General features: G+C 32.7%; 2 protein-coding genes across 2 annotated transcripts in view; both read left to right on the top strand.

The window, feature by feature from the left end:
• The window catches only part of LOC107448917 (gastrula zinc finger protein XlCGF57.1), a 12,082-nt gene extending 11,451 nt beyond the window's left edge, over positions 1-631 (top strand). Inside the window, exon 1 of the mRNA XM_071182811.1 lies at positions 1-631. This exon is cut by the window's left edge and continues 11,451 nt beyond it. The gene's annotated coding sequence lies outside the window, so the exon portion shown is untranslated.
• Positions 632-5,903: 5,272 nt separating this feature from the next.
• LOC107448916 (cuticle protein 10.9-like) lies at positions 5,904-10,756 on the top strand. The gene is made up of 3 exons (XM_071181882.1): positions 5,904-5,907; positions 6,275-6,363; positions 10,370-10,756. The coding sequence occupies exons 1-3, from the start codon at positions 5,904-5,906 to the stop codon at positions 10,754-10,756; spliced, it is 480 nt and encodes a 159-aa protein (XP_071037983.1).
• Positions 10,757-14,658: the final 3,902 nt, after the last annotated feature.

Raw genomic sequence — 14,658 nt, 5'->3', positions numbered from 1 at the left:
TCTTCCCCCCCCCCCCCCTCCATTAGAAAATTTAAATATTTTTTCTCGTGAATTAGAAAGCTTGCTTGTTTAAAATGCGTAATAATTTTTTTTTGTTGAAATTTTTAACGATTTTTTATTGTTGACAGTTCAATTTTCCCTAACAAAATGTTACTAGTACATTTTTCTGTTATAGTTCCTATTAAGACTTAAAATCTTTTCAATCAAATCAAATATATTTTTTTAATAGTAGCTCCCTTCTCATTTTTTTTTTAAATAAAATTTTTTGTGTTAAATAAAAGCAATTTTCTTATGCATTATTTCTACTATGTGTTCGCCAACCCGATTATTATATACGATCATCGTTTGATGTAATTTGGGATCGTTTTATATTCAAATAAGCAGTATAGTTACAAAAACGTTCATATGTGATTATGAGAAATGTTTGAACTTGTATGCCATGTATGGAAGTGTATGCCAACTTCTACAAATATTTAGTTGAACTACATTTCTCTTTGTTTGAAAAATGTAAATTATAATTTCTTTATAAAATAATGTACAAAATGAAAATGTAGTGTTTTTCTCACAAAATGTCTTCGTAAATGTAATTGAAAATGCATTCTTGAAAAATAAAATCTTTTAAATAAATTTATCCTTATTATTTTATTCAAAAAATAATGATGAAAATTTCATAAATTCCAAAATTTTGCTTTTTAGAACCATTTGAATAAGATTCCTTAAAGGTTCTAGAACACATTCTTAAAGGTTCTAGGGGGTGATCTGAAATATGCTAATTAGTTAGATCGATGATGTTTTATGTTACGAAATCAAACACAAAAAACGTACTTTCTCTGAATAACCATTTTTGTTTCAACGTATTCGGATTTCTGACCCTAAGATGTAGGGGACAATCGCAATACTGAGCCACTAATTTGGTCTGGAAAGCTGTTCGAAGTTTGAACCTGCTTATGTTAATTCTATTTGTGTATTTCACCATATCACGAGAAATTTTTACAAGAATTAAAAAAAATTTGCTCACAATAACAAAATTTGTTTATTTGAAGATAATACCATGGAAAATAAAAAAAAACATTTATTTTTAATAAATGTAGTTTGTAAATATTGTCTATGACCAGGGTTCAAACCCCTGACCTAGCAATTTCTAGTTGCCTGTCACTTAACCTTAATGGTTGTCCGAGTTATAACAGGTTTTAAGTACTTTCCCGCTTTTTTTCAATGGAACCAAATTGTGGGCCTCCTAATTTGTCTATAATTATTTCCTTTGGTACTGTGGTATAGTGCATTATAATATAATTTCTGGTTGAGTTTGAAAATTATAGGTTAATATTAAAGGGAGATTTGGAGCATTTATATTTACAGTATGAGCAACAATTTCTCCATTTTACAGCTATCATGCTCACTTAGAAAAGGAGAAAGAAATAATTTTAAGTGAAAAAAATTATTTACGTTACACTATTGTGAAATAAGTTTTAGAAAAAATATTTTTATTATAGACAATTTTAGATTATTGACGAAAACCGGGGTTCGAACCCCGAATTCTCGGGACTAGCAGTTTCTTACTTCCTATCACTTCCGCACCACACCTGGTTGCGTATAAACTACCTTTCCATCTACAGTTTGTAAAGAAAGAGTTTGTGTGCGTTGATTGGATTTCTCGGAAAATCCTTCGGTTACCCCTTTTTGTAGCTCCTCCCCAACATCAGACCAGCTGGTACGTCTCTATTTGAAGCTGGGTGATCTTCCCTGAGCCCCAGTTCTTCACGGTTCAGTCTTAACCACTGCAATTTTATAAACACAGAGGTTGGGGATATTTTTTTAAAACTTTTTATTTTCGGTAGAATATATTTTTTTCTCAGCTTTCTTTATTTCCTTTTCAATTAAAAAAGTAATTATAATTAGGTATTAATTGAAGAGTAACACATTTTTTAAAAAAAATTTGATGAGTTTAGAGGTGGCTACGAAAATAATATTCGGAGCTTCATTTTGAATTAATTTTAAATTGCAAGATACTTTTTATAACTTCCTAAAAATTTTTTTTTTACATATTCATTTCATTATTTTTTTACATTCTCACGAAAACTGTCATTTTTCAGTTCATAAAATCCCAAAAAAGTAAAGTGAATAAAAAGCTCTGAAACTTTTTATATTAATAGAAATATGTAATGGCATTATAAAGAAAGTATATATCCTATAAATTATACTTAATAATTAAATTACTTAATTTTTTAAATAATTAATTTATAATTAATTAATTTATAATAATTAATTTAATAAATAAATTAATTTATAAATTTTTTAATTTATTTTTCAAATTAATTAATAAGTAAATTAATTATTTTCACTATTTAAAAAGTGAGGGAATGACACTAATAGTGAGGAAATTATATTTTATTTTAATACAAGTGTTTATTCATGCTTTATTTTAATACATGTTTTATTTATGTTTTAAGTTACATCTACCTAAAGTTTGAAAATGATAACATACTAAGTATATCTAATATTTATTATAATTTAGTCTTATATATTTAATAGTTTTTACAGGTTTGGGAAATAAAATTGGCTGGCACGATTGAACAAAAAAAAATTTGATAATATACTCATCTTGAATCATTCCCTCACTTCAGCGTCATTCCCTCACTTTATACACTAGTGAGGGAATGACGAATTCAATAAAATTTAAAAATAACAGTTAGGCCTAATTAATTTCTGAAGTCAATCACATACAATTATATTCATACAAGAAAGCAACATATAATTATCCACTTTCTCGATGAAGTTGTATTTTATTTTACTCTAAAAAATGACATGAGGGAATGACAAATGTAAAAAATTTTACCTGGTTTGATTCATTCAAATTTATTCCACAGCAAAGCTTCTTTAAGTTGAAGATGGAAACATACTGCAATTTTGTTCTATGATGCCAGTTGTTAACTTCTGAAGTTTTTATTAAAATATTTTTATTCTAAGAAGATTGCAGGTGATAAGAACATTGTTGTGAGGGAATGACGCGAAACACTGGGGACAAAGTTTAAAATAGTGCTGTGTTAATATTTTTATCAGAAATTAAATTTAAAATTGATTTTCTGAATTCTATATTTCAGTATTCTGAAATAAAAAACACGAATTTGTAAAAAAAAAAATTTTATTTCAGAAACAATTTTTTTCTTTTTTTAAATCAGCAGTGGGGACAAGTGAGGGAATGACATATTGGTATATTTTAATTACCTAAAATAAATAAAAAATAAAAATTGATAATTTTATTTTTATTCTTTTGTTAGCTTGCATTCTGAAGGACACTTTCCCTGAATTTTTTTTTTTCGTAAGCTGTAAAACAAACATAAAATATACTGGGGACATGAAAATGACTGTTTTTGTGAGAATGACCCATATATATATATATATATATATATATATGCATTTATATGTATGCATTTTTGTCGTATACTGAAAAAAGGGATTTATTTGAATATCAAGGGATTGTCCCACCCCCCAGGCTTCTGCTACAAAGAAAATGAAACTTTTTTGGAAATTCCGGAATGCAAAACTATGAACAATTCGCTATGTAATAGTGATTGAAATACTGGACTTTAATAGAACAAAAATAAGACATTTTACACAATCAACTGTTTTTTTTTTCTTTTATTGACATACAGTGGAATTTATAAATAATAAAAATAAAGCAGCCTTTATTCTAGTTTATAATTACCCTTGGAGTGAATGTTTTTTTGGGGTTATTTTCATTTTTGTGTCGACTGGAGAGAAATGGCAGTGAAAGTAAATCGATTAGATGTTCACTGATCCGTAAATATGCTGATTAGAATAAGCATGTTGACACTGTTTAACATAATTTTAGAAAGCGTTTTATATAAAAGCTCTTGGGTATAACAAGTTCACAACATTCACTAACAATCAGCGATTGCCGTTAACAACTAGCAGAATATTGCAACTCATAATGTTCACAAAGGTAAGATTTTATTTTTCTTAGATTTTTTTCGAGAAAATTTTTTTTGCGTGATTTCCCCCCCCCCACCCATTTCCTGATATCTAGAGACTTCTGATTAATGACATGGGCTATAAGGCTTTCTAAAAGTCTTGCCCACAACAATAAAAGTAATGTTGAATTTTATTAATGTACAAAAAAGTAACAAAACCTCGTAACCGTGATGGCTCAGGGGATAGAGCTTTCGCTTCCCAATGACGAGAACCGAGTCCGAATCCCAACGATGGATGGTCGATACGACTTCCGCATCCGACTAGCACTGACCTCTGTGCTGGCGTAAAATATCCTCAGTGTTAGACGTATCATGGGTTAAAGTACCCTTGCCGTCAGGCTAACCGTTGGTTGTTTTCGTGGTTTCACTCTCCGCGTAACGCAAATACAGGTTAGTTTCATAAAAAAAGTTCTCCACGAAGGCAAAAATTTTTTCACTACCTGATCCAGAAGTTTCCTTGTCTTCTGGATTGGATTCAAAATTACAAGGCTACGTAATAAATGTCACACTGGAGCCGTGGTAGCTCAAGGGATAGAGCGGTTTGACCACAGTGCTGATGTAAAATATCATCAGTGGTAGACAGATCATGGGTCAGAGTTCCCTGCCGTAAGGCTAATCATGGGAGGTTTTCGTGGTTTTCCTCTCCGTGCATAATAAATGCCGATTAGTTCCATAAAAAATTCTCCACGGAGGCCAAATTTCTCTCAATACTTGATTCAGCAGTTCCCTTGTCTTCTGGATTTGGTTCAAAATTACAAGGCTACGGAGTTGAACATTAGTAGTCGTAAACCCAAAATTGGGTTGGCTGATCAACGACAGTTATGAAATAAAAAGGTAAATGAATGATCCTTGCATTTCTGTAATTACAAAAAAGAATTATGATGTTTGAATGCTGGTTACTGATTTAAAAATTTAGGATTTTCGAAGAAATGAGGTATTAAATATTAAGGTATTACTGATTAAGGGTATTAATGATTAAGAAATGAGGTATTAATGATTAAGACTTTTTTTAAAATTTCATACAAAGTGTTAACTGTTTCTTACCTCGTTTAAGCAATCTCTACTGCTCACTGAAAAGAAGGTAATCAGTAAACAGAATTGACCAATGATCAATTCCTTTTTTCCAGAATAAATTTTGTGTGTCCCGTGTTTCCAAAATAATGAAATTTTCACTATTTCAGTATCTGTGCCTTACTGAATAAGATTTATGTCATAAAAAAAGCATCTGTAAATACAATTAAGCTTTAAAATATTAAAAAATTAAACAATCATTTACATCCTATTTAAGAGCTTGAAAAGTGTTCTCTGAATTATCATTGTTGGTCTCATTATTTGTCAGTCAGGCACAGCTTACTGCGCAATTCCTTGTTGACATTTATTCCACTAGATAAATGCTGATTCGCGGTGGCTCAAAGGATAGAGAGATCGCGTACCAATGAGGTAGCCTGGGTTCGAATATCAACGATGGAAGGTCAACACGAATCCCACACCTGGCTTGCACCGACCATAGCGCTGACGTAAAATATCCTTAGTGGTAGACGAGTCATGATTTGAATACCATAACTGATAGATGTGAATAGAAAGAATGTCATAACAGCTTTAAACAGCTTAGAAACAAATATTTCTTTTTAGAAAGAAAAAAAAGAAAGAGCTTGGAAAAAGTTAGTGTACGCTTTGTACAGAAAAAATTATTTTGATCTGTTAGAAAAATTTGTGGGATTTTCTTAAGTGTTCAAAATACTGGATATTTTAACAATATTGGTATACGATCTGCGATATCTCTGGGGAAAGAGCATTCGCCCTCCAATGAGGTGAACCGGGTTCGAATCCCAGCGATGGCTGATCGATATGAGTTCCGCATCCGGCTTACACCGACCACAGATGTAAAATATCATCAATTGTAGACGGATCATGGGTAAGAGTCCCCTTGTCGTCAGGCTGACCATGGGAAGTGTTCGCGGTTATACTGTTCAAGCTATGCAAATGTGAGCAGACCCAAATTTTGGTTTACGACTACTAAAATCCAACTCCGTAGCCTTGTAATTTTGAACCCAATCCAGAGGACATAGGAACTCCTGGATATAGAATAGGGAGAAATTTACTGATTAGTATAGGGAGCTTACCCGCATTTGTATTACATTGAGAGGAAAACCACGAAAACTTCCCACGTTCAGCCTGACGCTAAAGGGATTCTAACTCATGATCCGTCTACCACCTTCTATCATGATGCTCTATCCTCTGAGCCATAGCGGCTCAATATTAAGTATAGTATATATTTATAGTAAATCTGATTTTTCTTTTTTTTCAGATTATCCTCAGTTTTCTTTTGATAGCAGTTACTGCAGCTGCTCATCACCATGATCATCATGAGGTGACGATTTTTTATATTAGATTTGTTATAATAAATTCAAGCTCTTATTTAAAATTAAGAACTTCTGAATATATTGAAGAATTCTAATGTGTCATATTTTAAAATTGATAAACTTCTTCTCCAAAAGGAAATATATCGGAAAAGCTGCTAGATAAATTTTTTTACTCTTAATATTATGCATAACGTTTCCATTTATACCTTTGTGTCTATCACGGTGGAATATCATAATTAGAATTTCGACCCATTTCCAACTAACTAGAGCATTTAAATGTCCACTGGAGCTCTGGTGACATTGTAAATTTCATGTCATAACAAGTTAAGAACAATTTCTTGCCCAAAGGAATTTATTGCTAATCCAAAATCCATTTTTGTCTCAGCCAAAGTGATCAAACTAAATTGACAAACTAGAATTTATGTTTTTAGTTTTTCATCAAATATTATTTCTCGTTAATAGAAATTTGGCCCGCTCTGACTAACTATCCCTGGAAGCATGTAACCTTACGACAATCTTGCGTCGGATTTTTTTTTCTATTGTCACGAAAATGTTTGTACTAAAAACCTTTATGCAATGAAGCAAAAATATCGCTGTTACTAACCTTTCATCCTAAAAGGATAGAAAATTATTTTTTAAAAAGTATTGCCAATTAGGTAAAATGGTATGACGTTTTAGCTAACGTCACACTAACGATAGGATCAAATTGCATCGTCCCTTTAAATTTCAAGACAAGGTGGATTTCAGCTGAGCAAACAAGACTTAACGTCTGGTTTCTTAGGACAAGCGCCGTATCTGGGCGTCAGTGGAAAGTTGACGTAGAGCTGACGCCATAAAAATACTTTTTTGTTAGCTCAGCGTGAGCAGTCGGCCCAACGCAGACATTTTCTCTCATTGCGCATGCGTTAATAACGTAAACAAATATTTATTTTGAATTTGTATTGATTTTGTTATTGTCGACCAGTGTTTTAGAGAACAAATAATGACTTTGTCCAAGAAAAAACACATTATAGCTGAGCTAAATGAAGAGTGCTATGTTTAATGAAGAAGCTATGTTTAATGTCAAAATCAAAATCTTGGCTGATTTCAATGTGCTGTTGGATGTTGTCCGCCATTGCTTCTGTGGTTAACGTCACGTTGTAATCCAACTGCAGTTGAGTTGGACGGCAATTGTAGTTCAAGATGAGCGTTCGATGACGTATACTATCAAACTCACAAATGGACCAATCAGAGGTAAGCGCTGATTTCCAGCTGACGGCGTCCTGTCCTAAGAAACCAGGCCTTTAGCAAAAAGAAACCATATAATGACGTAGATTTAAGATTATTTTCACCTTGAGACTAGCTTTATGAAAGGATTTTTTCACGCTTGAAACCCCTAAGTCAACCTCGATTTAAGGTTTTTATGGATGGGTGATCGTGTAAAGCTAAGGGTGGTGGCGCTAGTGGTAAAATTGCTCTTTCAAGACTTCCGGGTTACTGCTTCCGATATATTTTTACGCCGCAGATTGAAAAAACGCGCCATCATATTATTGCATCATATCTTTTGCAGTATTTCACATGTACCGAGTTCTTTCTTTCAGCCTTTAAACTCCAGCATTATCATATTAATATTATAATCATTAGAATATTTTCTAATTAGGCTATCTTAAAAAGATATTTTTGAAGATATTTCTGGTGACATTTTATTCAAATGTAGCCAAATAAGGGATAAAATACAAAACATGGCAAACCTTAAGAATTATTCACAATGAGATGCAGCACAGAACCCGTTATCCGGAAATCAGAAAACCGGAAAACCAAAAAACCGGAACGAAATTCGATAAATTTTCCCGCAATTTTAAAAAAAAAAAAATTTTTATTTCCTCATAGGATTTTAGGATTTTTCTTTCTTTTTTGAAAGATGTTTACCTTACCATCATTTCAGAAATAATCATTAGTGTATTACCTCATCGTTTTTTCTTATTTTTAAGATTATTTCCAAATATTTATTTTTTTTAGTTGGGTTTAACACTAAAAAAACGGCTTTTTGTAGCGATTCAGAAAACCGGAAAAATCAGTTATCCGGAATAGCGATAGTCCCGATATTTCCGGATAATCGGTTCTCTATGTATTAACTTACCAAAATTTTTTTTGGCCTTACGACCTTTGAGAATCAATACATTTCTGAAAGCTCTTACGAATGGTACAATTATGTTTAGATTTGAACCCAAATTACAATAACAAAACTGCATAGAATAGTAGGCTTGTTCACACATCGCCTCGTAGTCATAACATAAGCGGAGGGATACACCGGAAATTTTCTAAATTTCTTCCGGTTTAAGGACGCTTGTTATTGTTTACATTAGACCACCCATCCATATAGAAGCGTGTTTTCCAAGGTTTTGGATTAGGGTAATGTGCGTGGATTAGAGCAGATCGTCACAGATCTCGTTTTAAGCTTAGAAGGTTTACACGTAAACCGCATTACAAATCTTTTTAGGTTTACATTAAAAGGTTTCCGCTGAGTGAAAATGAACCTTATTTTGCTATCTGAGAATAGAACTGACATTTCATTTTGACAAAAACCCGATAGTTATTTTTAAATGGTATAAGCGAAACATTTCATCAATCCAACACCCCATGTCCTTCGAATGTGACAACAATAAGATTATTATTGTCATTTCAGTAAGCTTAAAAAAAAATATTAAAATTGTTTTTTTCTTCTTTCTCTTATTCACTTTTCGGAATGTAAGATTAAGTTTTCTAACTGTTGTGCTTCCTCTCTAAATCAACTGTATAAGAACAGTTAACGGGAAAAAAACTCTTATATATTGTAGACAAAAAGTAAAATCAACATTAGGGAGATTTCTCAAATTTACGTTAGCTTCCGTATTCACCCGTACTTAAGATTTTAAGTAATTGCGCATGTGTCAGTTCAGGGAAAATGCGCATGCGTCCGTGGAAAAATATCAAACTCTCGTAAGTGAAAATAAGAGATTTTGCAAGAATTCGTAAGTTAAAAGGGCTAACGTAGTGGAATGTCATTTTAACTTCGACCACGAAGTCAAAACAAACATTTACAATTAACGTAGGCCATCTTTTTAAAGCTGTGGCATACGATTCAATATGCTTTACTCTTAGTAAAAATATAGATCTGTGATCAGAAATATTTTGTAGATTATAGATTTTGATGAATTCAGCGATAAAGAATGAAGCTTATTATTATTATTATTAAAAAAAATATTGTTGAACTTATATTGATTATTTGGCTTCTTTTAACTAAATTGAATAGTTAAGACAAATATATTTTATAATTTCAAAATAGCGAAGATATATCTAGTTTCTTATGGAATTGGTGTAATAAATAAACTTTATATGTAAGAATCTTTTTGTAAGAATACAGAATGCGTCACTTAAGAGGAATGATACTTGACGGACTGAAGTTACTCGAAATAGAATGGAAAGAACAGTTGCTAATGTAAACAAAGCCACGCAAAATTTGTTTGTATTTTTATATTTTTAAGACATTTCTAACAGAATTTAAAACTTCATGGTTCAGTTAAACTTCATAGTAGATTGATCGGAAGACACGGTTCCGAGTCGATAACCGAAGCAGTCACTGAGTGAGACCCCATTGATCAGCCTGCGAAGGGACTGAGGGAATGCAGTATTGATCCCAGTTAAGCTCGACAAACCATAAAGTGTTCCACTTCGCTAGTGAATCACCGGGTTACTAAAGGTGGAGGAGCCATTTCCTTTACAGAGGATCAAAAATTTTGATGGCATGTCATACTTTTTGATGGCATGTATTAAATCCAGTTTGAAATAGAGTTTTACTTCTTTGTGTTAAATCGAGAGTCACCTGCGTGCAGCTCTAGTGTGATGTAATTAAAGTAATACTACTCTTCTCTAAACTTTAAATTAATTATGCAGGGTAATTTGCTATGAAAAATTTTCTCCCGTGATATCCTCTAAAGTTGTTTTTCATTTTCTCTGATGTAACTGTTAAAAACTAAATTGTTCTGTCTCGCCTAGCATCATCATGCTCACCCCTATAAGTTCGGATATGTAGCGAAAGGCAAAGACGGATCCCACCACAGACACGAGGAAGGTGATGGACACGGAGGAGTGAAGGGCAGCTACGGATACGTTGACCATCACGGAATCCACCGAGAAGTCCACTATGTAGCGGATAAGGGAGGATTCAGAGCAGAAATCAAGACCAATGAACCCGGAACGGCCAATCAGGATCCAGCTCACGTCAAACTTCATTCTCATGCTTCTCACCATCATCATCAAGAACCTCATCATCATCATCATCATCACCAAGAACCTCATCATGCTCATCATCATCATCAACAAGAGCCTCACCATGCTCACCATCATGAGCACCACGGACACCAATGGAAACATCATGCTTAAATTTGAAAAAAAATAAATAAATAAAAATCTCTTAACCTGGGATATATGCTCAATAAATTATAATTAATCTTTCTACATAGTATGTAGTTACAAATGCATTTTAGACTCCTCTAGTTCATCAAATAATTTCTAGATGTCAAAATCAATTGGTTAGATTAATAAATTAATAATTGATTCCTCCAATTAATTAGTAATTTTAAAAAGCAGATGTTTACTTATTTCATAATAGCACATAAACAAATTAGTTCAGATGTCTAAGTATAAGAAGTTAGGAACAGACTTTTGATGGCTAATAAGTGCTACTTTGGTCTGAGGAACCAATTAAAATCGAAATTCCTCTCCAGTGGTACAAAAGTAAATCTATACAAAACCTTAATCAGACCAATTATTCTGTATGGTAGCGAGACCTGGGCAATTAATGAAATAGAGGAAAATAGACTACTCCTTGTTGAAAGAAAGATCCTTCGGTCAATTTTTTGAGCAGTTAAGGAAAATAATATTTGGAGAAGTTTATGTAATCATGAGATATACAATAAATATAGATTACCAAATATTTTGAGGGAAGGCCTACAGGATCAGATGGCTGGGGCACGTTTTTCGGCGTGAAGATTTGGACCTAGTTAATAAACTTACTTTTTCGAAAATTGAAGGAACTAGAAGAAGAGGGAGACCAGCAACAAGATGGTTGGACAGTGTTGAGAAGGACTTAAAATTGTTGGGAATAAACAGGTGGAAAAATCAAGTTCAAAGTCGCCCTGCCTGGAGGCAGCTAAATGAGAAAGCCTTGGCCTGCACTAGGCTGTAGTGCTGATGAAGAAATCTAAGTATAATATTCATAAATTCTAAAAAAGAAAAAACAAAAAACAGAACTTAAGGGAGTTCTTTCTTCTACCTCTTTTTTCAGTAGTATGTATAATACAGGCAGTAGCGAGATTAAGTACAGTTTGTCTAAAGTAAGAACTCCCCTAGCCATAGGTTTGAACCCGTGGCTGTGGTTATGGTAACGAGGTATAACTATTTCAAGTAGGGGTGTGGAGTCATTGTTTAGGACAGGTTTTGGCTCAGGTAGGCGAGAGAAACGGAATATTTTTCTTACGAGCGATTAATTCTCACTTGGGCCGGATCACGCTATTGGTCGAAAATGACATCACTGTTTGGGGAAGGGATATACTGTGTATTGCATAGTATTTTGGCGACAGATCTTGATTTGGTGACAGATTTTATATTTAGTTTTCAAATGCGCTCTATTTACACGTGGTATTAATGTTGAGTAATAAAGACAATATTCACATTTTGCACAGTTTTGTGGTAATTTTTTATTAGAATCTAAGTAAGTGAAATTAAGCTATACTGCTTTTACGTCATTAGCAACTGGGGCTGTTCTAGAAATGCAGGGGGGGGGGAGAGTAGCCCAGAATTTTGGTCATTACTTCAAACTAAATTTACGTGTTGCTAGATTAAGAAGTTTTTAAAATTATTCATAACACAACTAAATTGCGATGTATGAGTAAATTTGAGCTTATGTTTATTTCAATTTTCGTTACATCATAACTGCAAAAGATAATTCTTATGGAAAAACAAACAAACGAAAAAAAAAACGTATTTGTAATATTACTATACCATCTTATATTTGTAAAAACACTTTCATTATTTTTATTGTTTTTAGCTTTGACGAATTTGAATCAATTAAAACATAAATATTGTCTGAAATGCTGAAGTGGACATTTACCTATCTCCCCACCCTAACGACGACATAATATTAAGTAAGCATTTGCAAGGAATAAATAAATTCCGAGCGAGCAAGTGTGCATACGAAATTTGTCGCCAAACTCATACAAACACCAGCCAACAGCCACCATNTTCTATATGGTAGCGAGACCTGGGCAATTAATGAAATAGAGGAAAATAGACTACTCCTTTTTGAAAGAAAGATCCTTCGGTCAATTTTTGGAGCAGTTAAGGAAAATAATATTTGGAGAAGTTTATATAATCATGAGATATACAATAAATATAGATTACCAAATATTTTGAGGGTTATTAAGGCCTACAGGATCAGATGGCTGGGGCACGTTTTGGCGTGAAGATTTGGACCTAGTTAATAAACTTACTTTTACGAAAATTGAAGGAACTAGAAGAAGAGGGAGACCAGCTACAAGATGGTTGGACAGTGTTGAGTAGGACTTAAAATTGTTGGTAATAAACAGGTGGAAAAATCTAGTTCAAAGTCACCCTGCCTGGAGGCAGCTAAATGAGAAAGCCTTGGCCTGCACTAGGCTGTAGTGCTGACGAAGAAATCTAAGTATAATATTCATAAATTCTAAAAAAGAAAAAACAAAAACAGAACTTAAGGGAGTTCTTTCTTCTATCTCTTTTTTCAGTCGTAAGTATAATATAGGCAGTAGCAAGATTAAGTACAGTTGTAGTATTAATTTTCTTAAATTTATTTTCGGTTCACAACCTGTTAGAATTTATAAATTGCAGAAAACTCTTATGAATGGTAAAATTGCGCGTAAATTTAATAAAAAAAATCACAATAATAAAACTTCCAAGAATATTAAGCCTATTCACATATCGCCTCGTACGCATAAACTAAGCGGAGGGATACACCGGAAGTTTCCTAAATTTCTTCCGGTTTTAGGAAGTTTGTTATTGTTTACATTCAGTCAACCATAAATAAGAAACATCTGTAGTATGAAAATAAAAAATATTTTTAAAAAATAAAATGATAAATATTCCGTGACGATATATATCGGGTGCTTTTAAATTAAAAATGAAAATTAATATAGCAGAATATTTGGATTTCGTGGTGTGCTGGAGTCAAATTCTGATGGTTAAAACAAGTGATTTATTCTTCCTTTTATTATTAGTTTATTTTTTCCTATCTTCTAGGTGTTGATTATTACTGTTGAATAAAATAATAATCAAGAAATGCTTATTGTTGTGTTCAAAGAGATGTTGGGTTTGAAATATTAGTTTACATATTCTTAATCTTTAAATAAATGGCTACTTATCGGTTGTGGATGGTTGACTGAATGTAAACAATAAAACCGGAAGAAATTTAGAAAACTTCCGGTGTATCCCTCCGCTTACGCTATGCTTGCGAGGTGATGTGCGAACAGGCTTAATTTTCTAGACAGTTTTATTATTGCGATTTTTTTATCATATTTACGTGTAATTTCACCTTTCATAAGAGTTATCTGCAATTTATAAATTCTTACAGGTCGTGAGCCTAAAAAAATTGAGAAAATTAATATCACAGCATAAATTAAGTGCAAGGTTTGCCATGTTTTGAGTGTTATCCCTCATTTGGCTATACTTGTGAAAAATAGTGCCGTTTGTAATTTTTTGAGTAATACATCATAGCAAGCCTGCGGAGTCCTCCGAATTAATTTGTTGCTTGTTTCGTTGAAGTTAGATTGAAAGAACGCGTTATATTATAAACACTACAAGTATAATAATATTGGAGGGTGCGTTTCTTCAAGCAAAGGCGTAAAAATCAGTCGGAAATAGTAAACCAGAAATCTTACAAGGAATTTTAACCCCTAGCGTCATCTTTGTTTAACTTTACACAGTCAACCATCCATAGGGACTATGTATTTCCCTCATACAGCGATTATCAACAATAACAATCAGAGAACGATCAAGACAAATTCAGGCCCAAGGCGCACCTAATTTTCCGGGCCTGTTACAAAATATTTTGAACATTCTAAGAAATTTTGAAAGCAGGCAATTGAAGATTATTTTTCTACGATAAAGTTTACGTATCTATAAATTAAAGCAAAATATAAAACAACAAAACAATGTCATGTCAAAATAAAAATAGTTTGGTTACCACAAACAATTGAAATCAATGAATTATGCTAAAAGTCACTGATTAGCTGAATTATTTTTTTATTGTAAGC

This window comes from Parasteatoda tepidariorum, chromosome 6 (genome assembly GCF_043381705.1).
Source record: "Parasteatoda tepidariorum isolate YZ-2023 chromosome 6, CAS_Ptep_4.0, whole genome shotgun sequence".
Classification (NCBI taxonomy): Eukaryota; Metazoa; Arthropoda; class Arachnida; order Araneae; family Theridiidae; genus Parasteatoda; species Parasteatoda tepidariorum.
Note: the sequence above shows the minus strand (reverse complement) of the source record. Positions and strands in the feature narration are given on the sequence as shown.